Source organism: Perognathus longimembris, chromosome 23 (assembly GCF_023159225.1).
Source record: "Perognathus longimembris pacificus isolate PPM17 chromosome 23, ASM2315922v1, whole genome shotgun sequence".
Taxonomy (NCBI): domain Eukaryota; kingdom Metazoa; phylum Chordata; class Mammalia; order Rodentia; family Heteromyidae; genus Perognathus; species Perognathus longimembris.
Window position 1 is genome coordinate 21,496,904 of NC_063183.1, and position 17,742 is coordinate 21,514,645.

General features: G+C 48.7%; 1 protein-coding gene across 1 annotated transcript in view; it reads left to right on the forward strand.

Moving 5' to 3' along the window:
• The first annotated feature begins 717 nt into the window (after positions 1–717).
• Positions 718–17,742, forward strand: part of Rora (RAR related orphan receptor A) — a 711,223-nt gene continuing 694,198 nt past the window's right edge. The window contains exon 1 of the mRNA XM_048332970.1: positions 718–961. Within this exon, the coding sequence (XP_048188927.1) occupies positions 793–961 (169 nt within the window). The 5' untranslated portion in view covers positions 718–792. The remainder of the gene's footprint in view (positions 962–17,742) is intronic.

A 17,742-nucleotide genomic window follows, 5' to 3' on the forward strand; every position in this document is an offset into this window, starting at 1 on the left:
GCCAAGTCCATGTGTCTGCTCTTTCTTTGGGGGGGGGTGTGTAAGCTGGGCCCTCCTTTCTTTTATGTAAATGTACCCCTAGCATTAGGTAGGGTCCAGCTGGGAGCTACCTACAACCCCTCTCCCACACCTCCATCCTGGATAACCAGATTTGTCTCTTCCCAAGCCGATGGGGGAATAAAGTCCTGTTCCAGAAAGACAGAAGAAATAGAGAATGCGAGAGAGGGAGAGACAGACAGACAGACACACAAGAGTCTCAAAAGTAGACATCCAATCATCCTCACCGATTTTCACTTGTGTCCCTTGAGGCTGGGGTGCGGGGTGGGGGGGGTGGGGGGGGAGAGACGAGGGCTCAGGAGGCGCCCCCTCCCCCTCCCCCTCGCCTTTTCCCCACCTCCCCAAATTGGCAGCCAGTGTGCGCGTCTCTCCCGGCCTGGGGTCTGGAGTGTGTGGGGGGGGGAGTGCGGGAGGGTGGGGGTCGGCGGGGAGAAGCTCTCGCTAGCGCTGCCTGTGGCCGGCCAGAGTCGCCTGTCTTCCCGTGCGGGGCGCACGGGCGCACACACGCGTCCACCCCGACACCGGCGCGCTCCCTCGCGCCCTCGCCCGCCGGCCCGCCCGCCCGCCGGCTCGCTCGCTCGCTCGCTCTCTCTCGCTCTCTCCCTCCAGCTCGCGTCTCTCTCCTTCTCCCTTTTTTTTTTTTTTTTTGGTACCATAGAGTTGCTCTGAAAACAGAAGATAGAGGGAGTCTCGGAGCTCGCCATCTCCAGCGATCTCTACATTGGGAAAAAAAACATGGAGTCAGCTCCGGCAGCCCCCGACCCCGCCGCCAGCGAGCCGGGCAGCAGCGGCACCGAGCCGGCCGCCGCTTCCAGGGAGACCCCGCTGAACCCCGAATCCGCCGCCCGCAAGAGCGAACCCCCCGGGCCGGTACGCAGACAGAGCTATTCCAGCACCAGCAGAGGTAGGAGGCTGGGAGAGCGGGCGCGAGAGCGCGCGGGAGAGAGCGAGCGAGCGAGCGAGCCGGAGCGAGCGAGGGGCTGGGGAGGGGGCGGCAGGGGGGGGGGCCCGCCCGCCGGGCGCTCCACGGGGAGGGGGGGGGGGCGGGCGGGCGAGCGGCCCGGGCGCGGGGACAGGGGAGGGGTGGGGGTGTCCCGCGGGCGAGCGCGCGCCGACCTCGCCAGCGGCGCCCCGGGCTCGGAGCACCCCCGTCCCCTCCCCCCCGTCCGCCCCCCAAGAAATGTTGCAAACTTTTTGCAGCCGGCTGCGGGCTCGCCGGGGAAGGGGGCGGCGGGCGGGCGGGCGGCCGCGGGCTCCCGGACCCGGGCTGCGAGTGTGTTTTCTTTTTTTTTTTTCTTGCAAAAGATTGGAGGGAAAAGCCAGCCGCGTTGCCTAAATGAAAATTCGCTCCACCTCCCCACCCCACCCCACCCACCCCCCCAAAATACAGAGAGCCGGAGAAGTGGGGGGGACCCCCCCTCCGGAAAGAAACTTTTAAAGCGGCAGTGCCCTTTATTTTAAAAAAATGGGGGGGGGGAAGGAGAAAAAAATAATGGGTGTCTGTCTCCCCCTCACCCCCTCTTTTTACCTTCTCCTCTGACAGTTCTGTCCCGGGCTGCTGTCAAGAGTCCGGGCAGTGTTTTCTCCGTCCCGTCCCCCCCCCTCCCCCCCACTCTGCAGGAGAGCTCGGGGGTGGGTGTCGGGGTGCCCGGAGGAGTGAGCGATCTTAGGGGAGCCCCGGGGATGGGAATGGGGGGTGTGCTGCGAGGAGGTCCGGCGTGGCCGACGTGTGGGGTACCTTCTTCTCCCGAGCCGGGCGGCCGGGGCTGGGGTTCGGAGGGCCGGCGGGGAGCCGCGGGGGGGGGGGTGCGGGCGCTCCAGGTTGCTGCTGCTGGCCGAGTTGTCTCGCGCGCGCGGGGCGGGGGGGGGTGGGGAGGGGGTGGCGTGTGTATGAGGGGGGGGGAAGAGATGCGCAAGTTTTCGGACCCGGGTTCGGAGCCCCGCGATGGGGGGGCCGGGCGTGCGCGCACCGGGGCGGATGTAGAGGGGGGTTCCCCTCCTCCTCCTGCGCGCCTCCCGGATGGCGGGGGGAGGGGGGGAGCCGCCCCCTAGATACAGACAAGACACCTCCAACTTATCCGTGCCCCGGGAACCCTCCGCTCGCCCCCCGCCCCCTTTCGCCGCGGCTCCGTGCGTTTCCGCCAGGAGCCGGGCGACGCGAAGTCCAAGTTGACGGCGGCTTGGAGGGAGCGAGCCGGGCGTTCCGAGTGCTCGCCGCCCCTCTCCCGGGTGACCGGCCCCCTGGGTGGTGGTGGGGGGGGGTGGAGTGAGGAGGGCCTGGCGGGGGGTTGGGTGGGATCGTCCCGGTTCCCCCCCTCCCCTCCTCCGGCACTGGCGAGGTGAAGTCGGTGGGAGCGCGCCCCCCGCCCGCCCCCCGTGTTCCCTTCAAGGTGCCGAGTTGGCCGCGGCGTCCCCCCCCTCCCTCTCTCCCCCCCCCTCCTCTCCCCGGCGGCGGAGGCTCCTCGAGGTGACTGCGCCTCAAGTTCGCGGGGCCCGGGAGGAAGCGGCCGCTTTAATTACTGTTGTAAATAATGGATAAATCACGCCCTGTCACTCGGGAGGAAGCGGGGCTCCTCCGCGGGGCGGGGCGGGACGGGACGGGGGGGGGGGACCGGAGCCGGGGCGCCCTCCCTGCGCGGGTGCCCGGACTCGTGGAGGGGGGGGGCGGCTCCGACCCCCCTCCCCCCGGGAAGGGGGGCTGAGGGGGAGGGGGAGGGGGGAACATGGCTGCTCGCGCACTGGCTGCTGTACCGTACTCCCCCCCCCCCCCCCGTCGGGTCCCACCTTGGCCACACCCCCTGTCCGGGCGCCTTCCATTCACGGAATCCGAGTACAGTAACCCGCCGGCGGGGACCACACTGGCGGCGGGCGGGCGGGCGGGGGCGGGGGGCGGGGGGGGGGGGGAGACCCAACGAGACGCTAAACACATTCACAGTCAAAGGCGATTTCCGAAGTGACCACGCTGAACCGCGGGAGAAAGGGAGGTGTGGGGTGGGGTGGGGTGGGGTGGGATGGGATGGGGGGGGGGGAGACATCCAGAGGGTCCGGAAGAAAGAAACGCGCGCGCGTGTGTGAGTGTGAGAGAGAGAGAGGGAGAGGGAGAGGGAGGGAGGGAGAGGGGAGGGGAGGGGAGTGGAGGGCTGAGCGCCCCCCCCCCCCGCCCCCAGCCCCCCGACTCCCCCAACCTGCCTCTCAGCCCGGAGAGTTTGTGTGCAGGGAGCGCTTTTGGTACTGCAAAAGAGTATATTTAGATCCTGAGACGGTGGATTTGGAATGCGAGCGGGTTATGTAACAGGGTTAATCAGAAACACTGGAGAAAATCCCCTTCATGTGTTTGAGGCTTTGCTTGCTTGCTTCTCCTTTTTAAAGAAGGTATTCATAGTATTTTCCGAAGCCTCGCCGGTTTCTCGTGTGGGGCTGGTTAGCCCTCCCCCGCCCCCACTCCTCCCCCGTCCCTCCCCCCCCCCTTGTATTAGCATCTTCAGGTGTTATTCTTTCCAGAAGGTGTTCTTCTTGCAAAAGATCAGGGTGGCAGGCTGCGGAACCGACTTAGCAAATCCGTGTAACTTGCTGCTTTTGCAAATTATATAACTGGCTGGGGCATTCAGTACCACCAGCTCCACGTCCCATCTCCTGCCCCCCTCCCCCATCTCTTCAGGCTCAGCAAACAAGTTTTTTTTTTTTTTTAAGGAGGAGGGATAAAGTTGGAGTAAAATGTATTTGCACAGCTAACCTGGTGACCTATATCCCCTAGCTCTTCAGAAGGTTGCCCCCCCCTTCATCCTTTAAACAAATAAAATGAAATAAAAACCCTGTCTATTTCTCTTAGGAGATTTAATGGTGGGGGGCGGGTGGGTATGGGCCGAAGACTCCACAACGTGCATCCTATATGCAGGCACTAGGTTATATAACAGTCTGAATGGAAGGAGGAAGGTCAGACATGAAGGCATCCTTTAGCTAACACAGCAGTAGTAATAGCTTCCAGAAATGATGTGCATTTGCACACTTTGTAATCCCAGATGTAGCTTCTGCTTTTCATGGTGTATCCATCTTGGTGTGTGTGTGTGCGTGGAGAGAGAGAGCTAGGGAGAGCCAGAATGTGTGTGTAAAGCATGCCTGGTAGTTGAGAGTGATTTGAGAAAAAAAAAAAAGAAATGTTTGGGTTTCAGATGATGTAATGGAGTTGGCAGAATATATGCAAGTCGGCTCCCAGAGTGTAAGCACTAAGAAAATTGGAGCTGGCATCCAGTATTAATGTTGCATAAATTACAATATCGGAAAGAAATTAACCTACACACTAGGTGATTACACTTCTTAAATACTTAAAACAGAAAGGCACACGACTCTGGGAAAAGAAAAGCAAACATCATCATCTTTGTAATTAGCATTTTTAGCCTGAAGGAGGGTGGCATAGAGTTGTGGGCCCTGGGTGAAACGGGGAAACTTTCTCATGCCGGAGGTGTCTTCCTCAAAGGCCATGACAGGGTTACGGCCCAGCCAGTGTAGAAGGTTTGAAATCCACAGAGATGGTGGTCTGGAGTTTCTGACATTGAGGTGACCTCATGAGACATTACCTAGGTAGACTTTAAGCAATTGTTGAATTCTTATTTCTGGGGAATCCAAGTGTGAATGGGCTGGATACCTTTCCTGTCCAGGCTTCCAAAAAAATTAAAAAGAGACTTTCTTATTTGAAAAGATCACCACCCTCCTCCATCCTCAGGGAATGGTAGGAGTTTTAATGAGACATGAACATTTTCTAGGTGGTATTTATTGATAAAGTCAGGCATCCTTCAGCCCCTTCCTTACATCACAATAAAAGTGGGAGAGGAAAGGACAGGCAGAAAAGCAACATAGGAAGGAAGAAGGGGGCGTTGAACCCCACCAGTGAGTGCTGGGATATAGCTCAGTGGCAAGGGCTTGCCTAGCAAGTGCAACATCCTGGGTTCAATCCCCAGTACCAAGAAGAGAGAAGAGACAATAAAATATACAGTTAAAAAAAAAAAAAAGGATCCTCAAGGAGTCTTTTTTTCCCCCCAGTCCTAGAGCTTGAACTCTGGGCCTGAGCTTCTTTTGCACAAGGCTAGCTCTCTACCACTTGAACCACTTGATACTAGTCTCACAGACATTCCTGCCCTGCTGGCTTTGAACCTTAATCCTCCGATCACAGCCTCCTGAACAGCTAAGATGACAGGCGTGAACCACCAGTGTCTGGATTGAATCTTTAATAAGGCTTTCAGAGTCTCCAAGGAGCCCTAAGCATGGTGACAAAGCTATTGTTAAAACAAAACAACCACTTTTCCCCGTCTTTCCCCCCTTTTTTTCTTTTCTTTCTTTTTTTTTTTTTTTTGCCAGTCCTGGGCCTTGGACTCAGGGCCTGAGCACTGTCCCTGGCTTCTTTTTGCTCAAGGCTAGCACTCTGCCACTTGAGCCACAGCGCCGCTTCTGGCCGTTTTCTGTATATGTGGTGCTGGGGAATCGAACCTAGGGCCTCGTGTATCCGAGGCAGGCACTCTTGCCACTAGGCTATATCCCCAGCCATCTTTCCCCCTTTTTAAAACAAAGCTGGAAGCTTCATATTTTCCTTCACTAAACCTAAGTTCACCAGGCTGGGTACCCCACAGTTGTAATATGGAGGTCCGATCTGGCCAGCGCCCTCGTTGGCCACCTGGCGAGTTGAACTATCTGCTATCCTGTCTGATGGGTGTGCCTGGATTCCTAAGGGATGGAAAGTCCCATCCCCAGGTGATGGGTGTTCCTGAATCCCTTGGAGACAGGAGTGGGCACATGGCCTATAGGTTACTGAACCTATCAGTCAAGTGCCTGGGACTGGGAGCTTCCTGTGACCCTGCCCCTTGACCTGACCCAGGCCAGCTCAGGTATCATGAGGCCATGCCACATGTCTCCATGTTCGTGTCCCGTGTCCTGGCTCCTGGCTCATCTCCAGTCACAAGGGCGTCCCAAGTCAGCCCTCCATTGGAGCTGGATTGGTTTGTTGGTCTTGTTTTTGTTCTTTGTTCCCTCGCTCTAACAACTGGCTGCCTGCAGACTGCTCATGCTCTAATAAAAACTCCAAGATTCCACCCTGCAGTATGTGGCTTCTCAGATAATTTACTACATAGCACAGTGACTTTGCTACACTGCTGTTGAAGGCTGAGGGGGAAGGCTTTTTGGAGCAGGCCAACCCAAAGGAAAAAAAAATCAAAATCCAAAGATGGGATTAACACTAAAAAGCTTAGTTGGGTTGAGATGGAACCTTCTGGAAGCTCAGTTCACATTGATTTAAAAATCGGTTAACCAGGCCCGTAGTTTTATTTGTGGTCCTGAGGACTTTGAGAAATCATATAATTCCTTGATTTGGAAAGCCAGTTTCCCGCTCCTCCTCTCTGGCCTTCAGGCTCTGCTGATTCACATTCAAGAGGGCTCTCTTACATAGCAATTTAGCACCTTTTGCAGCTTTGGGTTCTCCCTTGAACTTTTCTGGCATGAACCCCAGCTGTCCACAGTGACTAAACGATGCCCTATAGTTTGAAAGCTCTGCTGGCCGGGAGAAAAATCCTTTGCCAGAGGGATGAAATGATGATGATTATTTTTCTTTTCAAACTAAAGGGACTTTAATTTTCTGGTAAATTGCTCATAAAAATACTTATAATTATACCCTTTAAAAATGTAATGAAATAATTTTTAGAAAATGCATTTTGCAATAGTTATAACCTTTTCTGTTGCTTCCCCCCCACCTTATTTCTTAAAAAGAATTGAATTATTAATCCAGAATTCAAGTCCTGAATTACTAAACCATTTATAGAAGATTCTTCTTATGTTAGTCACTTGCTGGAATTTTCCACAACGTATTGACTTGGTGAGGAGATCTTGGCTTTAGATAGTGTCTTTATTTCGGCAGGTGGACAGTGAATGGAGACTGTGGAAACCTTCTCACGATCAGATTACTTCCACTTGAGTGTTCAAGGCAGCAGAAGTGGGGGAACACAGTAGCCACCTTTGCTTTCACACTAGACTCCTGTGGCTCAGGGTTGGCTCTGACAGATGGGAGTGAGCCAAACTCCTGAGCCCCCTTCCCGTCACCCTGGGCCACAGGTGACTGTCTCCAATCAGATGCACTTAGGAACCTGTGATGTGATGTTGAAAGGACAGACAGGATGGGATGTCATTGGAATTCCGCTCAGAGAGTAGGAACACTGAAAGCATGTGCTACTGCTTTCCTTTTCTTTTCAGAAAAATACTCTTCTTTCCCCTCCAACTTCCTAGTTCCTCTGCTGCATTGTTTGTTCTGTGTCTGAAGAAGTGAAATAGGTAATTACATTCCAGGTTTCTGAGGGAAGAGATGTGATGTGAAGATACCATACCGCTCCCCAGATGGGACCTGCCTTCTTGGAGCCAAGGTGCAGGCCTTTGAGGTTGACATTATGCAGTTCCTTACGGATATCCCAAACCCATCCATCCAGATTTGTGATCATTCTTCCAGAGCTAAGATAGACATTTTGAGAGGCCCTTGGGTTATTGGAGCGAGCACTAGAGAATATGTCTGATTATGAAGATTGTCTTCCTTGCTTAGAATTTAAGGTCTACTTAAGGTCTACTGCTACTTCTGTCTCTCCTTTCCCTCCTTCCCTCCCTCTCTCTCTACTCCCTTCCCTCCCTCCTTTCACTGTTTCCCTCTTTTCTGTTGTTCTCTCCCTCTTTCTTTGGCCTATCATTTTATGTTTTTAGTTTCTATATCTAATTCTTAATAGAAGTATCATTTGGAACTGAGAGATTAATTTATTTTTTCTCCCATCACTTAGGCTGTAGGATAAGCAATAAAATCTCATTGTTCTTCATGTTCCCAAAAGAAAACAGATAATCAGTGCTCACTTGTTGACAAAAAAAAAATACAACCTATGGTTTTTCTCTAAGGGTAGCAAGGCCTTCCTGATGGATTGACTTTGCTGGCTCACAGTAGATTAACCGGAAATAGTTTTTTTATATTTTCCCATGACAATGTTTTTGAAATGTGCTATCCCCTTTCCTACCCTACAAAGAACATTGAAAATGTAATTGAATTTTTTTCCCGAGGTCTAAGAATCCTGTAGTGCCACAGGGTCACTGTTGGAAATATGAATTCTCCTCGTATGTTACCAAACTGAAAATGGAGACTGTGTCAGAGTCTGAACTAAATCTGTCTTGATCTCAGCTTGGAAATTGTGGAGGTTTTTCTCTTTTTTCTCTCTGTTAAGTCCTCAGCAAGAGTATGTTTTATTATTTGCCTCCCTTTGCTTTTGAAATTACAAGCAGCAAATTAGAAATTCATTGAGTCATTGCTCGTTAATGGAAGGTTTTACTTTATAGAAAAATTTCACCCACACCCAGAGTGTTTTTAATGCTTTCTCTGGAGCTACAGAAGATACCAGATCCTTCTCAAATATGCAAGAAGGCTATTCTATTTGTGATAAGTTATACCTTCACCATATAACGACCATATAATTCAGTTTTCCCCTATGTAATGTTAATAGAACCTCCAGCTAAATTTGCCTCTTTCTTACGTAAGTTGAAGGAGTCTCTTTGGAAGAGAACTGGAAGAGCGGGGAAAGTTAGGAAGCTCTAGAGCTAGAAGGAGGAATTTTGGGGGTGTCAGGAGACAACATTTAGATTTTCCCAGTGGACAGTCTTGCTAAACCAAGACTTTGGTTCTCTATGGAGGAAGGGAAATGACCTTTGCCCTTACCGTTAGGGCTGCCTCCCTAGTTCCTCCCATCTGCTGTGATTCTGATCTGTGAGGTTTTGATCAGATCTTTGATGTCATAGTGTTGGGCTTGGGAGTCTTGCCATTCTTTTATGACATGCAAATTGTAATAATAATAATAATGTATTGCTTTTGGAGTAAAGCTATCAAGGAGTTTGACTAGAAATCCTTAGAAGGGAACTGGGGCGCGAGGTGACATGTGTGAGCCACAGCTCACAGTTGAGGCAGGCTGGCAGTCCGCTCTGGGCTCTGACATGTTCATATGGAAAGGAATTCCAGGTAACCATCCTCTTGAGTTAGCGGACGAATGTTTTGTTTTTCCTTGAGACTTATAAGGCTTTCACTGACATTTCAATCTTAGAGAATTTCTTCCTATAGTGCATGCTGAGGTACTGTGGTTTCCTGGGGTACTTGTGATGGGCTACGACTCCCTCCCCCTTACAGAATCTCAGGCTATTCCAGGAACAGTTATTATTATTTATTATTATTAGTTTTGCCATTTTCCCTAAAACTCCAGGTTGAGAATGAAGGAAACATTATGATGATACAAAGAATATTGTGTGTTGGCTTTTTTTTTTTTTAACACTTCAAGGAGTTATTTTTTTAGCTCTTACATCAACTTTGTTCTCAGAGCCAACGTGTGTAAGTAGCACCTCCGTGTCACCTCAGACTATTGTAGGACTCCTATTCCTTCTTACATATACCACCCAACTCATACTAAACCATGACTTCTAGGATGCGAAAGAGGATTTACTGTTGGGTGTGTTGGCATATTGGCTGTGAAGCCATTAATTAAGAATTGTCTTGTCCATGCACAGACCATCATAGAAGGAGTCTTCTGGGGTGCCTAGAAGGGTACCCCCCTGTTTTTTGTTTTTTTTTGGATCCTCAAGTCAGTGAGAGAGGCAGTGTACTGTTAAAAATATCTAGCTTACTTTGGGGGAGGATTGGGCTGAATACTGATGGGGTTTATGAAATATAAATGTCATGAAGTTGCTGTATGTAAGTGGTGGGCGTGAAAGAAGGAAGAAGAAATAAAACTGTATAAATGACACTCTGAAACTGGATGGCATTACACACGTGATGTGTGTGACAGGAATGAGTGACGCCTGGGTTTGTGCTTAACAGGGGGAAGAGAAACAGCCTTGAAACCCACATATCAAACGAGACGTGGGACTAAAAATTAGGAAATATGAAAATTATTTGACTTCCTTTGTGAGCAAGGAATGTCACCAAGGATCAACAAGCGAAAAATAGCGAGGAAGTTTTTCAAGAAGGGAGAAAATAGAGAGTTTGACATTGGAATATATAAGGAGATGTGGTTTTCACCGTCGGAAGCATTCATTGTGCTGCTAGGTGGAGAACTGTAGACAAATAAAAAGTATACGTATGGCCGGGCATCGGTGGCTCATGCCTGCAATCCTAGCTGCTCAGGAGTTCCAAGGATTGTGGCTTGAAGTCCACCTGCGCAAGAAAGTCTGTGAGACTCGTATCTCCACTTAACCACAAAAAGCTAGAAGTAGAACTGTGGCTTAAGTGGTAGAGTACTAGCCTTGAACAGAAAAAGCTCCAGGACCATGCCTGGCCCTGAGTTCAAACCTCAGGCCCAACACATACAATAAAATAAAATAAAATTTCTAGACTATAAACGTATGTTCGCAGAGGCCAAAGCAAGCAATACATAATGTAGTTTTCTCCTGTTTCGTCCTGATGAATTGACAAACAGCCTACGGTAAAGGCTTCTTTCCTAAAGGTGACAGAGATATTTCTAGGCATCGATAGTTCTCTCCACGGCAGGGAGAAGGAAGAGCCACATGCTGACGTGTGTTTCACTGGGTGAAGTATATTTTATCTTGTTTATTTTTTTTTTTGGGGGGGGATAGTGTGCAGAGATGAGCCGTGCCTTTTCAAGCCTGGGAAGTGTGGGTTGGGGATAAATGCAGGGGTTGTCCAGAGGGAAAAGAGGCGATGCTGTAAAAGAAAATGAAATTAGCATCCGACAAGGGCAACGAAACGAGGAAAGTTGACACTGAGAAAAGTTCGGACGCACTTGTGGAGAATGCCAATTGACAAAGGCAGGTAAGGGAATACTTGGGAAAACCAGCAGGAACAGAGCTGAAGGACACGTGATGTTCAGCCATCCCACAGTCCACTATGTTTGGGAGATTGTCAGACAGGATTATTGACTCTTCTAATTAGTTTTACACAAACCAGAAGCAATGGACAGAGATTTAGGAAAGGTAAGCAGTGGTTGTGCTGTTCCAGAATCAAGGAGGCTTGTATCGTTCGTTCTCTATCATCGAACCCATTGCTAGGAAAGGAGTGGAAGATTAATGGATATTCAACCTCCTATAGAGGACACTGTGTATATTAGCAAACCGAAACCTACTTCACTAAACTGCATTGCTTTTCAGTCTCACTTGCTAGTTACAAAGCGATTGGCCAGTCAGAGGTCACGTGATTGACGTGTATTTCCCAGGAGCCTTGATGTGGCAGGACTATTCTCTCAGAAAGGACAAGGGCACCAGGGAGAGTGAGCTGCTAGCCTCTAACTCTCAATTGTCCAGATAATGAAGCCTTGGGACACAGCACAGGCAAACGAAATAATGTAATCATCCAAACGAATTCCTCTTTTAGTCACCTGATTCGTGGACTGGTGATAAGTGTGAAGTTATGCCAGAGTTGTATTTTTACCATTTCTGCTATGTAACCACCTACTGTGTATAAGCATGTATGTGTGGGTGTGGGTGTGCACACACACACGTACATGCACCTACTAGGAGAGAAAATCCCAATAGTTTTTTGTACAGACCGGGGTGTTAGCCCAGAAGTTGTGGGGACAAAAAAATGACAGTGAAGGTTGCCAGTCAAAGATTAGCAAGAGTCCATGACTTTCTTGAGCCCCTGCTGAGAATCAGTAGGAGAACTTGGCTATACTAAAGGATTTTGGAATGTTCTAAAGCTTGCCATCTCATCTGAGCTTGAGGATTTGCATTCAGACATACAATGCTTGTTTTCTGTTGCTGTTCTGGTCCTAGTTTATTAAAATGTTAAAATCAAATGGAGCTTAGCGTCTAACCCAGCCTACCCTCCCTCCCTCCCTCCCTCCCTCCCTTCCTTCCTCCCTTCCTTCCCTCTCTTCCTCCATCCATCCCTCCCTTCCTCCTGAGTAGTTAGGATTACAAGTATGCACCACCACAGCCAGTCTAGCAGCTCCTTCAAATTGTAACAGACACTCACAGAAGTCTAATGATGTGTCCAGGATCATGTTCCCAATAAGTGTGACTCAAACCAGGTCTTCTTCTTCCTCATCTAATATTCCTTCCCATGTGTAGTGCCAGGATTGTAAGTTCCAAAAGCCACAAGATCAAGTCCCTGTCCTTCAGGGTATTTGGATGTGTAGATTCATTAACCTAGCCTTAGGAAGTAAAGTTGGATTAAAGTGAAGTGTGAGTTATTTTAGCTATGCATCACTAGTGAAACATTGTCAGTCATTGTTAGCTTTTAATCCCACTGAGCATCTTTTATTAATAAGTAGGAAGCAGCCAGCGAGCTGTGGCCATGTCAGTAAGACTTGTTCTTCCTTGGCATTCTGAGCTATAATAAGAATAGTGACTAAAAGTTTAGTGCCTATGTCCTGGTTGAGTAGAAAGCAAAATGCAGGCTGTAGAATTGAGTTGCTTATACTTGGTGCTGGCTGGACAAGGACTCAGCCAGGAGTACCCAGCAAGCAGTGTCTATCTCCAGCTGGCTGCTTTCCTCAAGGCAGAGGCTGAGGCCTTTTACAAGGTTGCCCGGTGGCAAGTCTGCGTATAAAATATTACAATGGCATTAAAAGTCGTTCTGCATTCCGGTGGTGGCATATTTCAGTGTCGCTCACCATCTGGGTCCCTTTCAACCAGACACTTCAAGTGGTGGTCTTTCTAAATGTGATTGAACTTGGCCTTTTTGATGTCTGTCACTTTGTAACAAGCTTACCTTTGCCCTTCATCTATTCCCCTTTATTCGTCTTCATTCAAAATCCTGCCATTAATGTAGCTCCAGGTAACGACCCCCTTCTCCGCCCACAAGTTCCCAAGACCCTGTCTTTTCCAGTCCTGACACCTGGGCCTTGCTCGTTCAATAAGCATGAATCTTCCCCCTTCTGTCAGTTCCCTATGCCCTGACTTGTAGTTTTATTTTGTGAGCCTGGTCCTCCTCATAAGAACACACCACAGTTGGACACTGGTAGATCACGCTTGAGGTCTGAGGATTCAGGTTCAAAGCAAGCCCAGGCAGGAAAGTCCATGAGACTGTTATTCCCAATTAACCAGCAAAACGCTGGATATGGAGCTGTGGACCACGTAGTAAGAGTGTCAGTCTTGAGTAAAAAAGCTAAGAGGCCCCAATCCAAAACAACAAAACAAGAGAGCATACTTTCTGGTTCTGGGGCTTGAACTCAAGAGACTGAGCTTTTTCACTCATAGCTAGCACTCTACCACTTGAGCCACAGTTCCACTTCCAGCTTTTCGATGATTAATTGGAGGTAAGAATCTTGAGGACTTTCCTGCTCAGGCTGGCTTTGAACTATGATCCTCAGGTCTCAGTCTCGTGAGTAGCCATGATTACAGGCATGAGCCCCCCGGTGCCTGGCATAGTTCTACTTCTGAAACTTGCCTCTGACTCCCATCTCTCATTGTATACCAGGAAAGGATGGGTTACTTAAGTTTAGCTTGAGAAAATACTTGTTGAACTTTCCTAATGTTCCCCTCCCTACCTTTGAGCCTGGGTTTGCCTACGCCTGCCCTCTCCTCACTCCTACTATGCCTGTGAGCCCAACTGGTTGCCCCACTCACTCCTTTGGCCATTGGGACCACAGTAGCTTCCTCCTTCCTTTCCCATCATGCTCCGGTGATCTCTCCGGCTTACATTTCTCAGCCTCAGCACCTCATCCTTCTTCACCCTCCCTTCCTATTTACTCATGTTCTCCTTCCTGCCAACATAAACTAGAAAGAAAAAAAAAATCACATTGGAGGAGTCTGTCTGCAAGGGTTCCATTCAACTTGTTCTACATTAGTGCTCCACTCCGGTGGCCTGCTGCGGAGTCTTTCACTTGTAATGTAATCTAATAATTTACATGCACTTTGCAAGTAATTCTCTCTCAGACTCACAACCTGTTTGCAATTGCTCTGCATTACATACAGCATTTGAGCTGATGAGAAAGCAGTGTGAGAAAGAGGAGTTATTGGTACCATGGTGGTATTGGGAAAACGCGGGAAAATAATGTTAGCCCAAGGGGAAGGGGTGCTGATGGATTATAATATCTTTTCTTAGAGAATCAATTACGCTTGCTAAAGGTCTTTTATTGATCTTGTTTGTAATTGCACTAGGCTGGGTCAAAGTATCGAAGAGTTAGAGGTATAGCCAGTCAGAGAAAGTGCACCCAAGTGCAGAATCCTGTCTTTCTGTGATGCTGTGGAAATGTTTTGTTTTGATATACTGCATTGACGTTTACAGAATTAATTGGCACCATGATTAGGTGGTTTTATTTCTTCGCTAGCACACGTTGGGAGCTGGTTCTAATAGGCAGGAGTAATGAAAGCAGAATAATGCTGTAATAATAGTGCTATTGTGAAGTGAATTACACCATTAAACATCTATTTTGTCTGATTTGTATTGTGGTAGAGTGGCACACACACACACACACACACACACACATATACACACACAGACTCAGGGTAGCGAGTTTTTAGGAAACACCCTCCAGGGAAGAAGAGAAGCCCTAATCATGTAATATTAAACAATGAGAGAATAAAGTGAAAAAAATAAGTGTACGTGCGTGTGTGTGCATGTGTGCACGCACAGGCAGGCACATGAACATGTGTGCATGTATGAGGGAGGCAGATGAAGAGGAAGGTAGACTACACTACCTGAAGACACTTTCTGTGTCACCTCTACGTGACTGACCAGCCTGTGTGGACGGATGGTCCTTAAAGGAAGGTCAAGTCAGCAACAGTATCAGACCAGGGTTTAGAAACAAGGTTTTCTGTTTGTTTCCAGCTTGTTCAGTCCCTTCCTCATTTCCACATCTGAGGACCTCTGTCTGTCCATTCAAGGTCCTGGAATGTCAATCATTAGCTTCCACTTCACTGAGAGAGGTGTATTTTTATGACTTCAGTCATAACTCAGCCCTGAGCGCAGACGCAGGATCAGAGATGGCAAGTGCTCACCCAGGGTGGTAGCTACCACAGGGCCATGTGAATTAAAGAACACCTTATAGTTTCTGGCAGGCTGGGATGACTCTCTCCTCACACCTAGGGGGCTGACTTCATAGTTGTTGGGGAGAGGGACAGTTTGGCAGTAGTTTCCAGGCATGAAGTTGGTAACCCAGGAAGGTCCTGAGAACTTTCTAGACCCGTGTGTACACTGGATTGCGGCCTGCAAGTCCCCCACCCTGCAATCCTTGGGCTCCACAGTCAGAGGCATCTAGAAGGGGTTTTATGAGCCACATCCCTCACCTGACTTTGTTGTAGGATTTTGCTGGTGGCATGGCTGAGACTCTGACTTGGTGCTTTGGAATCTCAGAAAGACCTTGTACAGAGATCAAGATTAGAATAGATTTAACTTTCACATACATACGCTTGCTCTGATGATCAAAATACATTTATTTTTTGCCAGTCCTTGGGCTTGGGGACTCAGGGCCTGAGCACTGTCCCTGGCTTCTTTTGCTCAAGGCTAGCACTCTGCCACTTGAGCCACAGTGCCACTTCTGGCTTTTTCTGTTTATGTGGTACTGAAGACTGGAATTCAGGGCTTCGTCCATGCTAGGCAAGTGCTCTACCACTAAGCCACATTCCCAGCCCCTGATGATCAAAATATTGAAAGCAGATTTGGCTTCATAAACAACTGTGTGCTTCCTGTATCTGAAATAACTCATCCATCCGCATCTAAGGAGAAAGAGGGCAGCATGAATGCCTGGCATCTGGATTAAAAAAAAAAAAAAGAAATCTTTTTAGTGGAGGAATTTATTGCAATCCTCAGTGAAAAAATATCAATATCATTTTGTGCCTAATAAAATGTTATAATGAAAATTACCATTGCGTTGGACTACATCCCTTTATTAATTGATCTTTCCCATTATTAGCTTCTTAGTAGCAAACACACTCTGGTTTTTCTCTCTCATTAGTTTAGAGTCCTCATTGAATTCCCATTCTGCTTCTGCTTCTGCTTCTGCTGGGATTCCCTTCCCAATGGTCTCAGCTCCTGGAGAGCAGGGCTGTACATTCCCTTCAGTATTCGACCTTATCTCACTCTGCCTTTTATCCATGCGTTCAGGAATTCCCTCAGGATGCTCCAATAATGGTGCCATTGAGAATCAATATGTGAAAGATGAGCCAGCTGAGAACAAACTAGAGACCAGGCAAGAGAATCTAATATTCCTGGAAAGCTTTAGATATTTAGCATTTCACCAGATGGAGCAGATCATCTCCTTGTATTGGAGTCAAAAGTTTACTAAATACTTAAGTTTACTAAGTACGATGAACCAATCCCATAGTGAATGGAGGGCCCAAGTTTGGATGGGCAGGAAAGACATGAGCTAACTAAAAAAGAAAGAGATAAAAAGTAGAGAGTGCTCTAATTACATGAGCTAACTAAAAAAGAAATAAATAAAAAGTGGAGAGTGCTCTAATTAAGCCACCAACAAATTCTGTACCGTACAAGAGAGGAGAAACAATGCAAGAAGACAGGGTCGGGGGAATATGGCCTAGTGGCAAGAGTGCTTTCCTCATATACATGAAGCCCTGGGTTCGATTCTCCAGCACCACATATACAGAAAATGGCCAGAAGTGGCGCTGTGGCTCAAGTGGCGGAGTGCTAGCCTTGAGCAAAAGGAAGCCAGGGACAGTGCTCAGGCCCTGAGTTCAAGGCCCAGGACTGGCAAAAAAAACAAAACAAAAAACAATGCAAGAAGACAGGGAAAGTTCACCAAATGAGTATTTAGCATAAATTTGGGGGAAAAATTGGGAAGATGCTCTAGGCAAAATGTGAGAGAGCATTCCAGACCAAGGGACGTGATGTGGAAGAGAGTGACACGTGTTGGTCAAGAAATAGCTTGGCCTGAGAGAGGAGGAGGAGGAGGAGAAGGAGGAACAGGATATGAGGGTGGAGAGTATAGGTACTAAGGATTTGGGGGGGGTTTATCTCAGAGCAAAATTTTGAGCAAATGAAAAATACCTGATTTAGAGCTGGGTATGTTTACGCATGCCTATAATCCCAGCAACTCCGGCGGTAGAGGCAGGGTGGCCAGATGGAGGCCAGCCTGGACATAAGCAGTGAAACTCTACCTCCAGAGCAACATGAAACCAGGAAGGACTGAAGTTGTAGCTCCAGTGGTAGAGTGCTTGCCTGGTGATTGCGAAATCCTGGGTTCAACCTTCAATACCATTAAGAAAGAAAAAAAGGAAATCGCAGCTTCATTTCTTTTCGGTAGTTGACTAAAGTATGTAAACATGGAGGCGATGAGTTGAGGTGAAAGCAGAGACTTCATCGCAGAGCTGGGGGGTGGAATCACTGGCTGAGATGGTTTGCTGGGGGGAGCTGCACCCAGGAACGAAGGCCTGTCCTGTGCTCCGTGTGGGTTGGGCCTAGCTGAGTTCAAGTCCCAGTACTGGCATTAAAAAAAAAAAGAAAAAGATGCAGACAGGTTCTGGTGACTGTAATCCTAGATATTCAGGAGGCTGTCAAGGTTCAAGGTGCTCAAATCCCAGTATTGATGAGAGGGGGATGGGGGCAGTGCTAGCCAGAGACCCTCCATCTCCTTAAAACAAAACCAAACCTCGGGTGTTTGTAAGCCCAGAATCAGGTTCTTGTATATTGTGCTGCTTCCGGTTTCGTTTTGAGTTTTCTCTGCCTTTCCACACATACTTAGTTGATGAGTAAGGAGGTGCTGTCTTCTCTCTCTCTCTCTC